Raw genomic sequence first — 20,617 nt, forward strand, 5'->3', positions numbered from 1 at the left:
GATAAGAAGGAATTCAAATGTATACTTCGCAATACCTCGAAGCTTGATTTAAAACACGTACGGCACGATGATACATGACCCCTCAAACATGGATTCATACACACATGCTACTACTATCTCACTAGGTCATACCTTTTTCCCACCTTCTTCTCTTCTCCCTTACCCAATCATAGAAATGTATTTATACATGACATATATTTTTCTCTTTTTGAACTGTTTTAGGAAGTGGCAGTTATTGATGACTGCCAAAGGGTGGACTGTCAAAGTCAGAAAAATATCATGCTACACGTTGCCATATATTCACCTCATGCGCGTGCCTGCTGCACGTGCACATTCTCTCCTGTGCGTGCGGATACTTGCAGCCGCGTGATGGCGCCTCGGCCATGCGCTCGAGCGCATGGTATGTGCATTTACGGTAGAGTTTGTGTGCGTCTAGCGGGCGACTCAATCGTTAAATAATAAAACCAAATAGTACGTTTTATAGATAATGTTCCCCTTAATAATGACTGTAAGTTGGTTTAATGTAAATGGTCGCTGGACAGAGGAATTCCTCTTTGTATGGTACGGAGGGTCAGACAGGGTTTGAACAGCTGTGTCTGGTACCTAACTAAAGAACATTTTATTAGAAACAATCCGGTGCTGGTTAGGTAAAGATTAATCGCTCCTGTGTATAGATATGGCCATTAGTATTTTCTGGACATTTACTATATTTGCGATTCATTACCCATGTGGCGGGAATCTTCAGATTCCCTCCCACCTGAGCAGCTTGATATAGTCACAGCCCACCTGTTCAAACTAACCTATGACCTTTTGTTATGATACGAGGAGACATTCCTGTGTCCAATGAACAATGAGATTATAGGTCCCTTTGTAGTATACTGTATGCAGTGTATATAAGATCAGCCAGCCTGGACAGCTCAGTCTCTCTCACTCCACAAACGGTTTTCATATTGACTAACTTGGAGCTGGTACCAGAAAGCTGCGCAGCGATCATTCCCAGTGTGTGTAAGTAATTCTCTGTAATCATCTCGCTCTTTGTTTGTATTGGCCACATTCTCTCTCTCTGTTTAGTATAAGATTGTAACGTTATTGTATATTTCTGTCAAGATAATCTGTTAGAATTATATGTTAGTTTGTAGTGTATGACTTGTGAACTGTTTACCTTTTTCGATATAACTTAAAAGCTTGTTAGTAAAGGTGTTGGAACCTTAGCACGGTATGGTGTGTTCATTACATTGCAGAGGGTAATAGGAGCGCCTCGATCGCTCAAACAGTTTTAGTGTTAATCAGGTTAAGCAGCGTTATATCGCTACAGTGTTTCAGAACAAGGTTTACAACATAAGAGTATCCTTTCTGTGTGTTACATTCAAGGTTTACTGATTATCATCTTGTGAGCGTCTGCGACGCTCGTGATCTCCTCGTGGTCCCGAGCGTCCGCTACGCTGGTAGCGTAGCATTACAGTAGTCGCTCGCCTATAGCGTGCTCGACACCAAGCGTAAGCTGTGAGCGAGCATGCCGCATGTGCGTCTCGATCACGGCCGAGCGTATGCTACGCTAAGTGCGTACCCTTACGGTACCCCATACGCCAATTGCGTATTTAGTCTCTTACCCATATAGTGAAGGTTATAAGGTAATTAAAATCAGCATTATCAAGTGTCACATATCACATTACTCAGCGCAGTCTCCTGGTGCATCCTAGTCACATTGTGCTCCGTATACAGCCTCAGTCACACACATTTTATAAGCATGATGAATATCATTGTAATAAGCAAAATCTGCTTATGCATCTTATTCACATTGTTTTGCGAGTAAGACGAAAGAAAAAAAACCCAAAAACGGCTGACGCTAGTGGAGACGCACGGAACCAGTCAGCTCACTCACACCTGACATGTCTATCTACATGGCGTATTAAGGCAACGTGTGAGGACAGACATTAGTACTGTACATAAAATACCTGTGAACAGGAGGCTCAGTAACGAGGTTACACTGTTTATAAAGAGATGCTGGATGTTCACAGGGATCGTGTCGCGGTTCTTCTCCAAAAACCCAACTGCGGAATACTGCACCTGAGGGAGATACAGAAAATGCGGCATACAAAGCGGATACACTATTGTGTTAGTGTGTGTGACAGCAGGTGTGTGTGTGCTACAGACACAGAATCCTAGACCCAGTAACGTGATAGTGGATACACTATTGTGTTAGTGTGTGTGACAGGTGTGTGTGCTACAGACACAGAATCCTCCACCCAGTAACGTGATAGAGCATACACTATTGTGTTAGTGTGTGTGACAGCAGGTGTGTGTGTGTGCTACAGACACAGAATCCTCCACCCAGTAACGTGATAGCGGATACACTATTGTGTTAGTGTGTGTGACAGCAGGTGTGTGTGTGTGTGTGTGTGTGTGCTACAGACACAGAATCCTCCACCCAGTAACGTGATAGCGGATACACTATTGTGTTAGTGTGTGTGACAGGTGTGTGTGCTACAGACACAGAATCCTCCACCCAGTAACGTGATAGAGCATACACTATTGTGTTAGTGTGTGTGACAGCAGGTGTGTGTGTGTGCTACAGACACAGAATCCTCCACCCAGTAACGTGATAGCGGATACACTATTGTGTTAGTGTGTGTGACAGCAGGTGTGTGTGTGTGTGTGCTACAGACACAGAATCCTCCACCCAGTAACGTGATAGCAGATACACTATTGTGTTAGTGTGTGTGTGACAGCAGGTGTGTGTGTGTGTGTGCTACAGACACAGAATCCTCCACCCAGTAACGTGATAGCGGATACACTATTGTGTTAGTGTGTGTGACAGCAGGTGTGTGTGTGCTACAGACACAGAATCCTCCACCCAGTAACGTGATAGAGCATACACTATTGTGTTAGTGTGTGTGACAGCAGGTGTGTGTGTGTGCTACAGACACAGAATCCTCCACCCAGTAACGTGATAGCGGATACACTATTGTGTTAGTGTGTGTGACAGCAGGTGTGTGTGTGTGTGTGTGTGTGCTACAGACACAGAATCCTCCACCCAGTAACGTGATAGCGGATACACTATTGTGTTAGTGTGTGTGACAGGTGTGTGTGCTACAGACACAGAATCCTCCACCCAGTAACGTGATAGAGCATACACTATTGTGTTAGTGTGTGTGACAGCAGGTGTGTGTGTGTGCTACAGACACAGAATCCTCCACCCAGTAACGTGATAGCGGATACACTATTGTGTTAGTGTGTGTGACAGCAGGTGTGTGTGTGTGTGTGCTACAGACACAGAATCCTCCACCCAGTAACGTGATAGCAGATACACTATTGTGTTAGTGTGTGTGTGACAGCAGGTGTGTGTGTGTGTGTGTGTGTGTGTGTGTGCTACAGACACAGAATCCTCCACCCAGTAACGTGATAGCGGATACACTATTGTGTTAGTGTGTGTGACAGCAGGTGTGTGTGTGCTACAGACACAGAATCCTCCACCCAGTAATGTGATAGCGGATACACTACTGTGTTAGTGTGTGTGACAGGTGTGTGTGTGATACAGACACAGAATCCTCCACCCAGTAATGTGATAGCGGATACACTATTGTGTTAGTGTGTGTGACAGCAGGTGTGTGTGTGTGTGCTACAGACACAGAATCCTCCACCCAGTAACGTGACAGAGGATACACTATTGTGTTAGTGTGTGTGACAGGTGTGTGTGTGTGTGTGTGCTACAAACACAGAATCCTCCACCCAGTAATGTGATAGCGGATACACTATTGTGCTTAGTGTGTGTGACAGGTGTGTGTGTGCTACAGACACAAAATCCTCCACCCAGTAATGTGATAGCGGATACACTATTGTGTTAGTGTGTGTGACAGGTGTGTGTGTGTGTGTGCTACAGACACAGAATCCTCCACCCAGTAACGTGACAGAGGATACACTATTGTGTTAGTGTGTGTGACAGGTGTGTGTGTGTGCTACAGACACAGAATCCTCCACCCAGTAATGTGATAGCGGATACACTATTGTGCTTAGTTTGTGTGACAGGTGTGTGTGCTACAGACACAGAATCCTCCACCCAGTAATGTGATAGCGGATACACTATTGTGCTTAGTGTGTGTGACAGGTGTGTGTGTGTGTGTGTGTGATACAGACACAGAATCCTCCACCCAGTAATGTGATAGCGGATACACTATTGTGTTAGTGTGTGTGACAGCAGGTGTGTGTGTGTGCTACAGACACAGAATCCTCCACCCAGTAATGTGATAGCGGATACACTATTGTGTTAGTGTGTGTGACAGGTGTGTGTGTGTGCTACAGACACAGAATCCTCCACCCAGTAATGTGATAGCGGATACACTATTGTGCTTAGTGTGTGTGACAGGTGTGTGTGCTACAGACACAGAATCCTCCACCCAGTAATGTGATAGCGGATACACTATTGTGTTAGTGTGTGTGACAGGTGTGTGTGTGCTACAAACAAAGAATCCTCCACCCAGTAACGTGATAGAGGATACACTATTGTGTTAGTGTGTGTGACAGGTGTGTGTGCTACAGACACAGAATCCTCCACCCAGTAATGTGATAGCGGATACACTATTGTGTTAGTGTGTGTGACAGGTGTGTGTGCTACAGACACAGAATCCTCCACCCAGTAACGTGATAGAGGATACACTTTTGTGCTTAGTGTGTGTGACAGGTGTGTGTGTGTGTGTGCTACAGACACAGAATCCTCCACCCAGTAACGTGATAGCGGATACACTATTGTGCTTAGTGTGTGTGACAGGTGTGTGTGTTACGGACCCAGTAACGTGATAGCGGATACACTATTGTGTTAGTGTGTGTGACAGCAGGTGTGTGTGTGTGCTACGGACACAGAATCCTCCACCCAGTAACGTGATAGCGGATACACTATTGTGCTTAGTGTGTGTGACAGTTGTGTGTGTTACAGACCCAGTAACGTGATAGCGGATACACTGTGTTAGTGCGGATACACTATTGTGTTATTGTGTGACAGGTGTGTGTGTGATACAGACCCAGTAACGTGATAGCGGATACACTGTTGTGTTAGTGCGGATACACTATTGTATTATCGTGCGACAGGTGTGTGTGTGATACAGACCCAGTAACGTGATAGCGGATACACTATTGTGCTAGTGCGGATACACTATTGTGTTAGTGTGTGACAGGTGTGTGTGATACAGACCCAGTAACGTGCTAGCGGATACACTATTGTGTTAGTGCGGATACACTATTGTGCTAGTGTGTGACAGGTGTGTGTGTGATACAGACCCAGTAACGTGATAGCGGATACACTATTGTGTTAGTGCGGATACACTATTGTGTTAGTGCGTGTGACAGGTGTGTGTGATACAGTCACATTAACGTGATAGTGGATACACTATTGTGTTAGTGTGTGACAGGTGTGTGTGCGCTACAGACCCAGTAACGTGATAGCGGATACACTGTTGTGTTATTATGTGACAGGTGTGTGTGTGATACAGACCCAGTAACGTGATAGTGGATACACTATTGTGTTAGTGCGGATACACTATTGTGTTATTGTGTGACAGGTGTGTGTGTGATACAGACCCAGTAACGTGATAGCGGATACACTATTGTGTTAGTGCGGATACACTATTGTGTTAGTGTGTGACAGGTGTGTGTGTGAGATACAGACCCAGTAACGTGCTAGCGGAAACACTATTGTGTTAGTGTGTGACAGTTGTGTGTGATACAGACCCAGTAACGTGATAGCGGATACACTATTGTGTTTGTGCGGATACACTATTGTGTTAGTGTGTGACAGGTGTGTGTGTGATACAGACCCAGTAATGTGATAGCGGATACACTATTGTGTTAGTGTGTGACAGATGTGTGTGTTACAGTCACAGTAACGTGACAGCGGATACACTATTGTGTTAGTGTATGACAGGTGTGTGTGTGTGTTACAGTCACAGTAACGTGATAGCGGATACACTGTTGTGTTAGTGTGTGACATGTGTGTGTGTGATACAGTCACAGTAACGTGATAGCGGATACACTGTTGTGTTAGTGTGTGACAGGTGTGTGTGTGTGATACAGTCACAGTAACGTGATAGCGGATACACTGTTGTGTTAGTGTGTGACAGGTGTGTGTGTGATACAGTCACAGTAACATGATAGCGGATACACTATTGTGTTAGTGTGTGACAGGTGTGTGTGTGATACAGACCCAGTAATGTGATAGCGGATACACTATTGTGTTAGTGTGTGACAGGTGTGTGTGTGTGTGATACAGTCACAGTAACGTGATAGCGGATACACTATTGTGTTAGTGTGTGACAGGTGTGTGTGTGATACAGTCACAGTAACATGATAGCGGATACACTATTGTGTTAGTGTGTGACAGGTGTGTGTGTGATACAGACCCAGTAATGTGATAGCGGATACACTATTGTGTTAGTGTGTGACAGGTGTGTGTGTGATACAGACCCAGTAATGTGATAGCGGATACACTGTTGTGTTAGTGTGTGACAGGTGTGTGTGTGTTACAGTCACAGTAACGTGATAGCGGATACACTGTTGTGTTAGTGTGTGACAGGTGTGTGTGTGATACAGTCACAGTAACATGATAGCGGATACACTATTGTGTTAGTGTGTGACAGGTGTGTGTGTGATACAGACCCAGTAACGTGATAGCGGATACACTGTTGTGTTAGTGTGTGACAGGTGTGTGTGTGTTACAGTCACAGTAACGTGATAGCGGATACACTGTTGTGTTAGTGTGTGACAGGTGTGTGTGTGTTACAGTCACAGTAACGTGACAGCGGATACACTATTGTGTTAGTATGTGACAGGTGTGTGTGTTACAGTCACAGTAACGTGATAGCGGATACACTATTGTGTTAGTGTGTGACAGGTGTGTGTGTGTGTTACAGTCACAGTAACGTGATAGCGGATACACTGTTGTGTTAGTGTGTGACAGGTGTGTGTGTGTTACAGTCACAGTAACGTGACAGCGGATACACTGTTGTGTTAGTGTGTGACAGGTGTGTGTGTTACAGTCACAGTAACGTGATAGCAGATACACTATTGTGTTAGTGTGTGACAGGTGTGTGTGTGATACAGACCCAGTAACGTGATAGCGGATACACTGTTGTGTTAGTGTGTGACAGGTGTGTGTGTGTGTGTGATACAGTCACAGTAACGTGATAGCGGATACACTGTTGTGTTAGTGTGTGACAGGTGTGTGTGTTACAGTCACAGTAACGTGATAGCGGATACACTTTTGTGTTAGTGTGTGACAGGTGTGTGTGTTACAGTCACAGTAACGTGATAGCGGATACACTATTGTGTTAGTGTGTTACAGGTGTGTGTGTTACAGACACAGTAACGTGACAGCGGATACACTGTTGTGTTAGTGTGTGACAGGTGTGTGTGTGTGTTACAGTCACAGTAACGTGATAGCGGATACACTGTTGTGTTAGTATGTGACAGGTGTGTGTGTGTGTGTTACAGTCACAGTAACGTGATAGCGGATACACTGTTGTGTTAGTGTGTTACAGGTGTGTGTGTGATACAGTCACAGTAACGTGATAGCGGATACACTGTTGTGTTAGTGTGTGACAGGTGTGTGTGTGTGTTACAGTCACAGTAACGTGATAGCGGATACACTGTTGTGTTAGTGTGTTACAGGTGTGTGTGTGATACAGTCACAGTAACGTGATAGCGGATACACTGTTGTGTTAGTGTGTGACAGGTGTGTGTGTGTGTTACAGTCACAGTAACGTGATAGCGGATACACTGTTGTGTTAGTGTGTGACAGGTGTGTGTGTGTTACAGTCACAGTAACGTGATAGCGGATACACTGTTGTGTTAGTGTGTGACAGGTGTGTGTGTGATACAGTCACAGTAACGTGATAGCGGATACACTGTTGTGTTAGTGTGTGACAGGTGTGTGTGTGATACAGTCACAGTAACGTGATAGCGGATACACTGTTGTGTTAGTGTGTGACAGGTGTGTGTGTGTTACAGTCACAGTAACGTGACAGCGGATACACTATTGTGTTAGTATGTGACAGGTGTGTGTGTTACAGTCACAGTAACGTGATAGCGGATACACTATTGTGTTAGTGTGTGACAGGTGTGTGTGTGTTACAGTCACAGTAACGTGATAGCGGATACACTATTGTGTTAGTGTGTGACAGGTGTGTGTGTGTTACAGTCACAGTAACGTGATAGCGGATACACTATTGTGTTAGTGTGTGACAGGTGTGTGTGTTACAGTCACAGTAACGTGATAGCGGATACACTATTGTGTTAGTGTGTGACAGGTGTGTGTGTGTTACAGTCACAGTAACGTGATAGCGGATACACTGTTGTGTTATTGTGTGACAGGTGTGTGTGTGATACAGTCACAGTAACGTGATAGCGGATACACTGTTGTGTTATTGTGTGACAGGTGTGTGTGTGATACAGTCACAGTAACGTGATAGCGGATACACTGTTGTTAGTGTGTGACAGGTGTGTGTGTGATACAGTCACAGTAACGTGATAGCGGATACACTGTTGTGTTAGTGTGTGACAGGTGTGTGTGTGTTACAGTCACAGTAACGTGACAGCGGATACACTATTGTGTTAGTATGTGACAGGTGTGTGTGTTACAGTCACAGTAACGTGATAGCGGATACACTATTGTGTTAGTGTGTGACAGGTGTGTGTGTGTTACAGTCACAGTAACGTGATAGCGGATACACTATTGTGTTAGTGTGTGACAGGTGTGTGTGTTACAGTCACAGTAACGTGATAGCGGATACACTATTGTGTTAGTGTGTGACAGGTGTGTGTGTTACAGTCACAGTAACGTGATAGCGGATACACTATTGTGTTAGTGTGTGACAGGTGTGTGTGTGATACAGACCCAGTAATGTGATAGCGGATACACTATTGTGTTAGTGTGTGACAGGTGTGTGTGTTACAGTCACAGTAACGTGATAGCGGATACACTGTTGTGTTATTGTGTGACAGGTGTGTGTGTGATACAGTCACAGTAATGTGATAGCGGATACACTATTGTGTTATTGTGTGACAGGTGTGTGTGTGTTACAGTCACAGTAACGTGATAGCGGATACACTATTGTGTTATTGTGTGACAGGTGTGTGTGTGATACAGACCCAGTAACGTGATAGCGGATACACTGTTGTGTTAGTGTGTGACAGGTGTGTGTGTGTGATACAGACCCAGTAACGTGATAGCGGATGGGAATATGACGCTGGATACAATATGGAGGTTGGGGCTGGAGACAGACACAGAGAATGAGGAACGTGTAATATTGTATTTTACCTTCCCGGCATAGTGGTGAATAATGAATCCCGGATTCTTTCCTCGCGCTCGTGCAAAGTGCGGATTCGTACAACATCCGGCAGACAACTTCTCCAGGAACGAGGCGTCAGAAGCCTGGAAACAACGTATGTGTATCAGGAACAGTGTCCAGAAGACGCTTTCTCCAGAACAATGTATCATATGCGGAATAAAACCATCTATATACTACTGAGCCCACACACCCTTATCCGCAACGCATCAGCGAGACCGCAACACGAGCCAATGGCTGCCCTGCGATCTGCAGCGACTGCGCTTAGTGATTTCTACTACAAACACGTTTCCAGCACACCCATCGCCGCTGCGGAATATTCTTCTGCTTCTAGTTATGGAATGAATATCACTAATACCCCTTGTTCCCCGCCGCCATAACCCGGGTTACAGAGGGAATACCCACCACTAGCCTGGGCCAACCTGCAGGGTGTAAGGGGTTTCCAGCCAGTGCCGTGCCCCAGTGTCCAGTTCCCGCGTCGGATCTGGGTTATACGTGGAAAAGGCATATAACTTACTATATACTATATATACACATACAGTGCCCTGCATGTCAACACATGTCGGTATCACCAGACAGAGATCGTTCCTGTCAGTGGGGGGAATTCAGATATCTGAGAAGTCGGTCGGTTAGATGGGAAAAAACAGAAACCCAACTGACTTTTCAAACTATTGAATTCCCCCCAGATTGTCTACGTGAATGAGAAGCGCTAAAAGTACATAACTCATGAGTTACCGGTATATTTATTTACTGGTTGCATAAGTATTCATTCCCAGTAGACAGATACTTAATAGAAGCACTTTTGGTGGGATGTATTAAAATGTATCACCGCCCCTCGCCACCTACCGCACCGATGCTAATTAAATATGTACTAACATATGCGGTTAACATAGCAATGCGGTGACACAGGCCTCCCGTGATACCAGTGAGGTGGTGTGCAGGGGGGGCGGGGTCTCCGTCACCTCCCTGGCCGGGAAGCAGTTTGTCCCCAACGCCGCCTCCTTCTCCCTGCAGCCGGAAGTAATATATTAAGTAAATTGTGTTTATATGTCATCCGCAGGGTCAGTTGTGTAGTGAGGGGCAGGAACTGCTTCTGTTTCTCCACATGTTTTATGAGTGAAAGCCACTAGCACTGGTAATGCCTATTACATAGACCATAAAGTATAGTAATGCAGCAGTGATGCACAGGTATAGTACTGCAGCAGTGATGCACAGGTATAGTAATGCAGGAGAGATGCACAGGTATAGTACTGCAGGAGAGATGCACAGGTATAGTAATGCGGCAGTGATGCACAGGTATAGTAATGAAGGGGAGATACACAGGTATAGTAATGCAGCAGTGATGCACAGGCATAGTAATGCAGCAGTGATGTACAGGTATAATAATGCAGTAGTGATGCACAGGTATAATAATGCATAGGTATAGTAATACAGTAGTGATGCATAGGTATAGTAATACAGTAGTGATGCATAGGTATAGTAATACAGTAGTGATGCATAGGTATAGTAATACAGCAGTGATGCATAGGTATAGTAATGCAGCAGTGATGCACAGGTATAATAATGCAGTAGTGATGCATAGGTATAGTAATACAGTAGTGATGCATAGGTATAGTAATGCAGCAGTGATGCATAGGTATAGTAATGCAGCAGTGATGCATAGGTATAGTAATGCAGGAGAGATGCACAGGTATAGTAATGCAGGAGAGATGCACAGGTATAGTAATGCAGCAGTGATGCACAGGTATAGTAATGCAGGAGAGATGCACAGGTATAGTAATGCAGGAGAGATGTACAGGTATAGTAATGCAGGAGAGATGCACAGGTATAGTAATGCAGGATATATGCACAGGTATAGTAATGCAGCAGTGATGCACAGGTATAGTAATGCAGGATATATGCACAGGTATAGTAATGCAGCAGTGATGCACAGGCATAGTAATGCAGCAGTGATGCGAATGTATAGTAATGCAGCAGTGATGCGCAGGAATAGTAATGCAGCAGTGATGCACAGGTATAGTAATGCAGGAGAGATGTACAGGTATAGTAATGCAGGAGAGATGCACAGGTATAGTAATGCAGGATATATGCACAGGTATAGTAATGCAGCAGTGATGCACAGGTATAGTAATGCAGGATATATGCACAGGTATAGTAATGCAGCAGTGATGCACAGGCATAGTAATGCAGCAGTGATGCGAATGTATAGTAATGCAGCAGTGATGTGCAGGAATAGTAATGCAGCAGTAATGCACAGGTATAGTAATGCAGGAGAGATGCACAGGTATAGTAAAGCAGGAGAGATACACAGATATAGTAATGTAGGAGAGATGCACAGGTATAGTAATGCAGGAGAGATACACAGGTATAGTAATGCAGCAGTGATCCACAGGTATAGTAATGCAGGAGAGATGCACAGGTAGAGTAATGAAGCAGTGATGCATAGGTATATTAATGCAGGAGAGATGCACAGGTATAGTAATGCAGCAGTGATACACAGGTATAGTAATGCAAAGTATTGTAATGCAGGAGAGATGCACAGGTATAGTAATGCAGCAGTGATGCACAGGTATAGTAATGCAGGAGAGATGCACAGATATAGTAATGCAGCAGTGATACACAGGTATAATAATGCACAGGTATAGTAATGCAGGAGAGATACACAGGTATAGTAATGCAGCAGTGATGCACAGGTATAGTAATACAGCAGTGATGCACAGGTATAGTAATACAGCAGTGATGCACAGGTATAGTAATACAGCAGTGATGCACAGGTATAGTAATACAGCAGTGATGCACAGGTATAGTAATACAGCTGTGATGCACAGGTATAGTAATGCAGCAGTGATACACAGGTATAGTAATGCACAGGTATAGTCATGCAGGAGAGATACACAGGTATAGTAATGCAGCAGTGATGCACAGGTATAGTAATGCAGGGGAGATGCACAGCTAGAGTAATGAAGCAGTAATGCACAGGTATAGTAATGCAGGAGAGATGCACAGGTATAGTAATGCAGGAGAGATGCACAGGTAGAGTAATGAAGCAGTAAAGCACAGGTATAGTAATGCAGGAGAGATGCACAGGTATAGTAATGCAGGAGAGATATGCAGGTTAAGTAATGCAGCAGTGATACGCAGGTATACTAATGCAGGAGAGATGCACAGGTATAGTAATGCAGGATAGATGCACAGATATAGTAATGCAGGAGAGATACACAGGTATAGTAATGCAGCAGTGATGCACAGGTATAGTAATGCAGGAGAGATGCACAGGTAGAGTAATGAAGCAGGAATGCACAGGTATAGTAATGCAGGAGAGATGCATAGGTAAAGTAATGCAGGAGAGATGCACAGGTATAGTAATGCAGCAGTGATGCACAGGTATAGTAATGCAGGAGAGATGCACAGGTAGAGTAATGAAGCAGTAATGCACAGGTATAGTAATGCAGGAGAGATGCACAGGTATAGTAATGCAGGACAGATACGCAGGTATAGTAATGCAGCAGTGATGCACAGGTGTAGTAATGCAGGAGAGATGCACAGGTATAGTAATGCAGGAGAGATGCACATATATAGTAATGCAGCAGTGATACACATGTATAATAATGCACATGTATAGTAATGCAGGAGAGATACACAGGTATAGTAATGCAGCAGTGATGCACAGGTATAGTAATACAGCAGTGATGCACAGGTATAGTAATACAGCTGTGATGCACAGGTATAGTAATGCAGCAGTGATACACAGGTATAGTAATGCAGGAGAGATACACAGGTATAGTAATGCAGCAGTGATGCACAGGTATAGTAATGCAGGAGAGATGCACAGGTATAATAATGCAGCAGTGATGCACAGGTATAGTAATGCAGCAGTGATGCACAGGTATAGTAATGCAGGAGAGATGCACAGATATAGTAATGCAGCAGTGATGCACAGGTATAGTAATGCACAGGTATAGTAATGCAGGAGAGATACACAGGTATAGTAATGCAGAAGTGATGCACAGGTATAGTAATACAGCAGTGATGCACAGGTATAGTAACACAGCAGTGATGCACAGGTATAGTAATACAGCTGTGATGCACAGGTATAGTAATGCAGCAGTGATACACAGGTATAGTAATGCACAGGTATAGTAATGCAGAAGAGATACACAGGTATAGTAATGCAGGAAAAATGCACAGGTAGAGTAATGAAGCAGTAATGCACAGGTATAGTAATGCAGGAGAAATGCACAGGTATAGTAATGCAGGAGAGATACGCAGGTTAAGTAATGCAGCAGTGATACGCAGGTATACTAATGCAGGAGAGATGCACAGCTAGAGTAATGAAGCAGTAATGCACAGGTATAGTAATGCAGGAGAGATGCACAGGTATAGTAATGCAGGAGAGATGCACAGATATAGTAATGCAGCAGTGAAACACAGGTATAGTAATGCAGGAGAGATACACAGGTATAGTAATGCAGCAGTGATGCACAGGTATAGTAATACAGCAGTGATGCACAGGTATAGTAATACAGCAGTGATGCACAGGTATAGTAATACAGCTGTGATGCACAGGTATAGTAATGCAGCAGTGATACACAGGTATAGTAATGCACAGGTATAGTCATGCAGGAGAGATACACAGGTATAGTAATGCAGCAGTGATGCACAGGTATAGTAATGCAGGGGAGATGCACAGCTAGAGTAATGAAGCAGTAATGCACAGGTATAGTAATGCAGGAGAGATGCACAGGTATAGTAATGCAGGAGAGATGCACAGGTAGAGTAATGAAGCAGTAAAGCACAGGTATAGTAATGCAGGAGAGATGCACAGGTATAGTAATGCATGAGAGATACGCAGGTTAAGTAATGCAGCAGTGATACGCAGGTATACTAATGCAGGAGAGATGCACAGGTATAGTAATGCAGGAGAGATGCACAGATATAGTAATGCAGGAGAGATACACAGGTATAGTAATGCAGCAGTGATGCACAGGTATAGTAATGCAGGAGAGATGCACAGGTAGAGTAATGAAGCAGGAATGCACAGGTATAGTAATGCAGGAGAGATGCATAGGTATAGTAATGCAGGAGAGATGCACAGGTATAGTAATGCAGCAGTGATGCACAGGTATAGTAATGCAGGAGAGATGCACAGGTAGAGTAATGAAGCAGTAATGCACAGGTATAGTAATGCAGGAGAGATGCACAGGTATAGTAATGCAGGACAGATACGCAGGTATAGTAATGCAGCAGTGATGCACAGGTGTAGTAATGCAGGAGAGATGCACAGGTATAGTAATGCAGGAGAGATGCACATATATAGTAATGCAGCAGTGATACACATGTATAATAATGCACATGTATAGTAATGCAGGAGAGATACACAGGTATAGTAATGCAGCAGTTATGCACAGGTATAGTAATACAGCAGTGATGCACAGGTATAGTAATACAGCTGTGATGCACAGGTATAGTAATGCAGCAGTGATACACAGGTATAGTAATGCACAGGTATAGTAATGCAGGAGAGATACACAGGTATAGTAATGCAGCAGTGATGCACAGGTATAGTAATGCAGGAGAGATGCACAGGTATAATAATGCAGCAGTGATGCACAGGTATAGTAATGCAGCAGTGATGCACAGGTATAGTAATGCAGGAGAGATGCACAGATATAGTAATGCAGCAGTGATGCACAGGTATAGTAATGCACAGGTATAGTAATGCAGGAGAGATACACAGGTATAGTAATGCAGAAGTGATGCACAGGTATAGTAATACAGCAGTGATGCACAGGTATAGTAATACAGCAGTGATGCACAGGTATAGTAACACAGCAGTGATGCACAGGTATAGTAACACAGCAGTGATGCACAGGTATAGTAATACAGCTGTGATGCACAGGTATAGTAATGCAGCAGTGATACACAGGTATAGTAATGCACAGGTATAGTAATGCAGAAGAGATACACAGGTATAGTAATGCAGGAGTAATGCACAGGTAGAGTAATGAAGCAGTAATGCACAGGTATAGTAATGCAGGAGAAATGCACAGGTATATTAATGCAGGAGAGATACGCAGGTTAAGTAATGCAGCAGTGATACGCAGGTATACTAATGCAGGAGAGATGCACAGCTAGAGTAATGAAGCAGTAATGCACAGGTATAGTAATGCAGGAGAGATGCACAGGTATAGTAATGCAGGAGAGATGCACAGATATAGTAATGCAGCAGTGATACACAGGTATAATAATGCACAGGTATAGTAATGCAGGAGAGATACACAGGTATAGTAATGCAGCAGTGATGCACAGGTATAGTAATACAGCAGTGATGCACAGGTATAGTAATACAGCAGTGATGCACAGGTATAGTAATACAGCAGTGATGCACAGGTATAGTAATACAGCTGTGATGCACAGGTATAGTAATGCAGCAGTGATACACAGGTATAGTAATGCACAGGTATAGTCATGCAGGAGAGATGCACAGGTATAGTAAAGCAGGAGAGATGCACAGATATAGTAATGTAGGAGAGATGCACAGGTATAGTAATACAGGAGAGATACACAGGTATAGTAATGCAGCAGTGATCCACAGGTATAGTAATGCAGGAGAGATGCACAGGTAGAGTAATGAAGCAGTGATGCATAGGTATATTAATGCAGGAGAGATGCACAGGTATAGTAATGCAGCAGTGATACACAGGTATAGTAATGCAAAGTATTGTAATGCAGGAGAGATGCACAGGTATAGTAATGCAGCAGTGATGCACAGGTATAGTAATGCAGGAGAGATGCACAGATATAGTAATGCAGCAGTGATACACAGGTATAATAATGCACAGGTATAGTAATGCAGGAGAGATACACAGGTATAGTAATGCAGCAGTGATGCACAGGTATAGTAATACAGCAGTGATGCACAGGTATAGTAATACAGCAGTGATGCACAGGTATAGTAATACAGCAGTGATGCACAGGTATAGTAATACAGCTGTGATGCACAGGTATAGTAATGCAGCAGTGATACACAGGTATAGTAATGCACAGGTATAGTCATGCAGGAGAGATACACAGGTATAGTAATGCAGCAGTGATGCACAGGTATAGTAATGCAGGGGAGATGCACAGCTAGAGTAATGAAGCAGTAATGCACAGGTATAGTAATGCAGGAGAGATGCACAGGTATAGTAATGCAGGAGAGATGCACAGGTAGAGTAATGAAGCAGTAAAGCACAGGTATAGTAATGCAGGAGAGATGCACAGGTATAGTAATGCAGGAGAGATATGCAGGTTAAGTAATGCAGCAGTGATACGCAGGTATACTAATGCAGGAGAGATGCACAGGTATAGTAATGCAGGATAGATGCACAGATATAGTAATGCAGGAGAGATACACAGGTATAGTAATGCAGCAGTGATGCACAGGTATAGTAATGCAGGAGAGATGCACAGGTAGAGTAATGAAGCAGGAATGCACAGGTATAGTAATGCAGGAGAGATGCATAGGTAAAGTAATGCAGGAGAGATGCACAGGTATAGTAATGCAGCAGTGATGCACAGGTATAGTAATGCAGGAGAGATGCACAGGTAGAGTAATGAAGCAGTAATGCACAGGTATAGTAATGCAGGAGAGATGCACAGGTATAGTAATGCAGGACAGATACGCAGGTATAGTAATGCAGCAGTGATGCACAGGTGTAGTAATGCAGGAGAGATGCACAGGTATAGTAATGCAGGAGAGATGCACATATATAGTAATGCAGCAGTGATACACATGTATAATAATGCACATGTATAGTAATGCAGGAGAGATACACAGGTATAGTAATGCAGCAGTGATGCACAGGTATAGTAATACAGCAGTGATGCACAGGTATAGTAATACAGCTGTGATACACAGGTATAGTAATGCAGCAGTGATACACAGGTATAGTAATGCACAGGTATAGTAATGCAGGAGAGATACACAGGTATAGTAATGCAGCAGTGATGCACAGGTATAGTAATGCAGGAGAGATGCACAGGTATAATAATGCAGCAGTGATGCACAGGTATAGTAATGCAGCAGTGATGCACAGGTATAGTAATGCAGGAGAGATGCACAGATATAGTAATGCAGCAGTGATGCACAGGTATAGTAATGCACAGGTATAGTAATGCAGGAGAGATACACAGGTATAGTAATGCAGAAGTGATGCACAGGTATAGTAATACAGCAGTGATGCACAGGTATAGTAACACAGCAGTGATGCACAGGTATAGTAATACAGCTGTGATGCACAGGTATAGTAATGCAGCAGTGATACACAGGTATAGTAATGCACAGGTATAGTAATGCAGAAGAGATACACAGGTATAGTAATGCAGGAAAAATGCACAGGTAGAGTAATGAAGCAGTAATGCACAGGTATAGTAATGCAGGAGAAATGCACAGGTATAGTAATGCAGGAGAGATACGCAGGTTAAGTAATGCAGCAGTGATACGCAGGTATACTAATGCAGGAGAGATGCACAGCTAGAGTAATGAAGCAGTAATGCACAGGTATAGTAATGCAGGAGAGATGCACAGGTATAGTAATGCAGGAGAGATGCACAGATATAGTAATGCAGCAGTGAAACACAGGTATAGTAATGCAGGAGAGATACACAGGTATAGTAATGCAGCAGTGATGCACAGGTATAGTAATACAGCAGTGATGCACAGGTATAGTAATACAGCAGTGATGCACAGGTATAGTAATACAGCAGTGATGCACAGGTATAGTAATACAGCTGTGATGCACAGGTATAGTAATGCAGCAGTGATACACAGGTATAGTAATGCACAGGTATAGTCATGCAGGAGAGATACACAGGTATAGTAATGCAGCAGTGATGCACAGGTATAGTAATGCAGGGGAGATGCACAGCTAGAGTAATGAAGCAGTAATGCACAGGTATAGTAATGCAGGAGAGATGCACAGGTATAGTAATGCAGGAGAGATGCACAGGTAGAGTAATGAAGCAGTAAAGCACAGGTATAGTAATGCAGGAGAGATGCACAGGTATAGTAATGCATGAGAGATACGCAGGTTAAGTAATGCAGCAGTGATACGCAGGTATACTAATGCAGGAGAGATGCACAGGTATAGTAATGCAGGAGAGATGCACAGATATAGTAATGCAGGAGAGATACACAGGTATAGTAATGCAGCAGTGATGCACAGGTATAGTAATGCAGGAGAGATGCACAGGTAGAGTAATGAAGCAGGAATGCACAGGTATAGTAATGCAGGAGAGATGCATAGGTATAGTAATGCAGGAGAGATGCACAGGTATAGTAATGCAGCAGTGATGCACAGGTATAGTAATGCAGGAGAGATGCACAGGTAGAGTAATGAAGCAGTAATGCACAGGTATAGTAATGCAGGAGAGATGCACAGGTATAGTAATGCAGGACAGATACGCAGGTATAGTAATGCAGCAGTGATGCACAGGTGTAGTAATGCAGGAGAGATGCACAGGTATAGTAATGCAGGAGAGATGCACATATATAGTAATGCAGCAGTGATACACATGTATAATAATGCACATGTATAGTAATGCAGGAGAGATACACAGGTATAGTAATGCAGCAGTTATGCACAGGTATAGTAATACAGCAGTGATGCACAGGTATAGTAATACAGCTGTGATGCACAGGTATAGTAATGCAGCAGTGATACACAGGTATAGTAATGCACAGGTATAGTAATGCAGGAGAGATACACAGGTATAGTAATGCAGCAGTGATGCACAGGTATAGTAATGCACAGGTATAGTCATGCAGGAGAGATGCACAGGTATAATAATGCAGCAGTGATGCACAGGTATAGTAATGCAGCAGTGATGCACAGGTATAGTAATGCAGGAGAGATGCACAGATATAGTAATGCAGCAGTGATGCACAGGTATAGTAATGCAGGAGAGATACACAGGTATAGTAATGCAGAAGTGATGCACAGGTATAGTAATACAGCAGTGATGCACAGGTATAGTAACACAGCAGTGATGCACAGGTATAGTAATACAGCTGTGATGCACAGGTATAGTAATGCAGCAGTGATACACAGGTATAGTAATGCACAGGTATAGTAATGCAGAAGAGATACACAGGTATAGTAATGCAGGAGAAATGCACAGGTAGAGTAATGAAGCAGTAATGCACAGGTATAGTAATGCAGGAGAAATGCACAGGTATATTAATGCAGGAGAGATACGCAGGTTAAGTAATGCAGCAGTGATACGCAGGTATACTAATGCAGGAGAGATGCACAGCTAGAGTAATGAAGCAGTAATGCACAGGTATAGTAATGCAGGAGAGATGCACAGGTATAGTAATGCAGGAGAGATGCACAGATATAGTAATGCAGCAGTGATACACAGGTATAATAATGCACAGGTATAGTAATGCAGGAGAGATACACAGGTATAGTAATGCAGCAGTGATGCACAGGTATAGTAATACAGCAGTGATGCACAGGTATAGTAATACAGCAGTGATGCACAGGTATAGTAATACAGCAGTGATGCACAGGTATAGTAATACAGCTGTGATGCACAGGTATAGTAATGCAGCAGTGATACACAGGTATAGTAATGCACAGGTATAGTCATGCAGCAGTGATGCACAGGTATAGTAATGCAGGGGAGATGCACAGCTAGAGTAATGAAGCAGTAATGCACAGGTATAGTAATGCAGGAGAGATGCACAGGTATAGTAATGCAGGAGAGATGCACAGGTAGAGTAATGAAGCAGTAAAGCACAGGTATAGTAATGCAGGAGAGATGCACAGGTATAGTAATGCAGGAGAGATACGCAGGTTAAGTAATGCAGCAGTGATACGCAGGTATACTAATGCAGGAGAGATGCACAGGTATAGTAATGCAGCAGTGATACACAGGTATAGTAATGCACAGGTATAGTCATGCAGGAGAGATACACAGGTATAGTAATGCAGCAGTGATGCACAGGTATAGTAATGCAGGAGAGATGCACAGGTATAGTAATGCAGGAGAGATGCACAGGTAGAGTAATGATGCAGTAAAGCACAGGTATAGTAATGCAGGAGAGATGCACAGGTATAGTAATGCATGAGAGATATGCAGGTTAAGTAATGCAGCAGTGATACGCAGGTATACTAATGCAGGAGAGATGCACAGGTATAGTAATGCAGGAGAGATGCACAGATATAGTAATGCAGGAGAGATACACAGGTATAGTAATGCAGCAGTGATGCACAGGTATAGTAATGCAGGAGAGATGC

At 43.5% G+C, this 20,617-nt stretch overlaps 1 protein-coding gene across 1 annotated transcript in view; it reads right to left on the reverse strand.

Moving 5' to 3' along the window:
• LOC134932220 (myosin-IIIb-like) overlaps positions 1 to 20,617 on the reverse strand; it is a 374,352-nt gene that overhangs the window by 340,855 nt on the left and 12,880 nt on the right. Inside the window, exons 3-4 of the mRNA XM_063926445.1 lie at positions 9,305 to 9,418; positions 1,956 to 2,067 (exon numbers count right to left, since the gene is read on the reverse strand). Coding sequence (XP_063782515.1) covers positions 1,956 to 2,067; positions 9,305 to 9,418 — 226 coding nt within the window. The remainder of the gene's footprint in view (positions 1 to 1,955; positions 2,068 to 9,304; positions 9,419 to 20,617) is intronic.

Source organism: Pseudophryne corroboree, chromosome 1, assembly GCF_028390025.1.
Source record: "Pseudophryne corroboree isolate aPseCor3 chromosome 1, aPseCor3.hap2, whole genome shotgun sequence".
In the NCBI taxonomy this organism is placed as follows: domain Eukaryota; kingdom Metazoa; phylum Chordata; class Amphibia; order Anura; family Myobatrachidae; genus Pseudophryne; species Pseudophryne corroboree.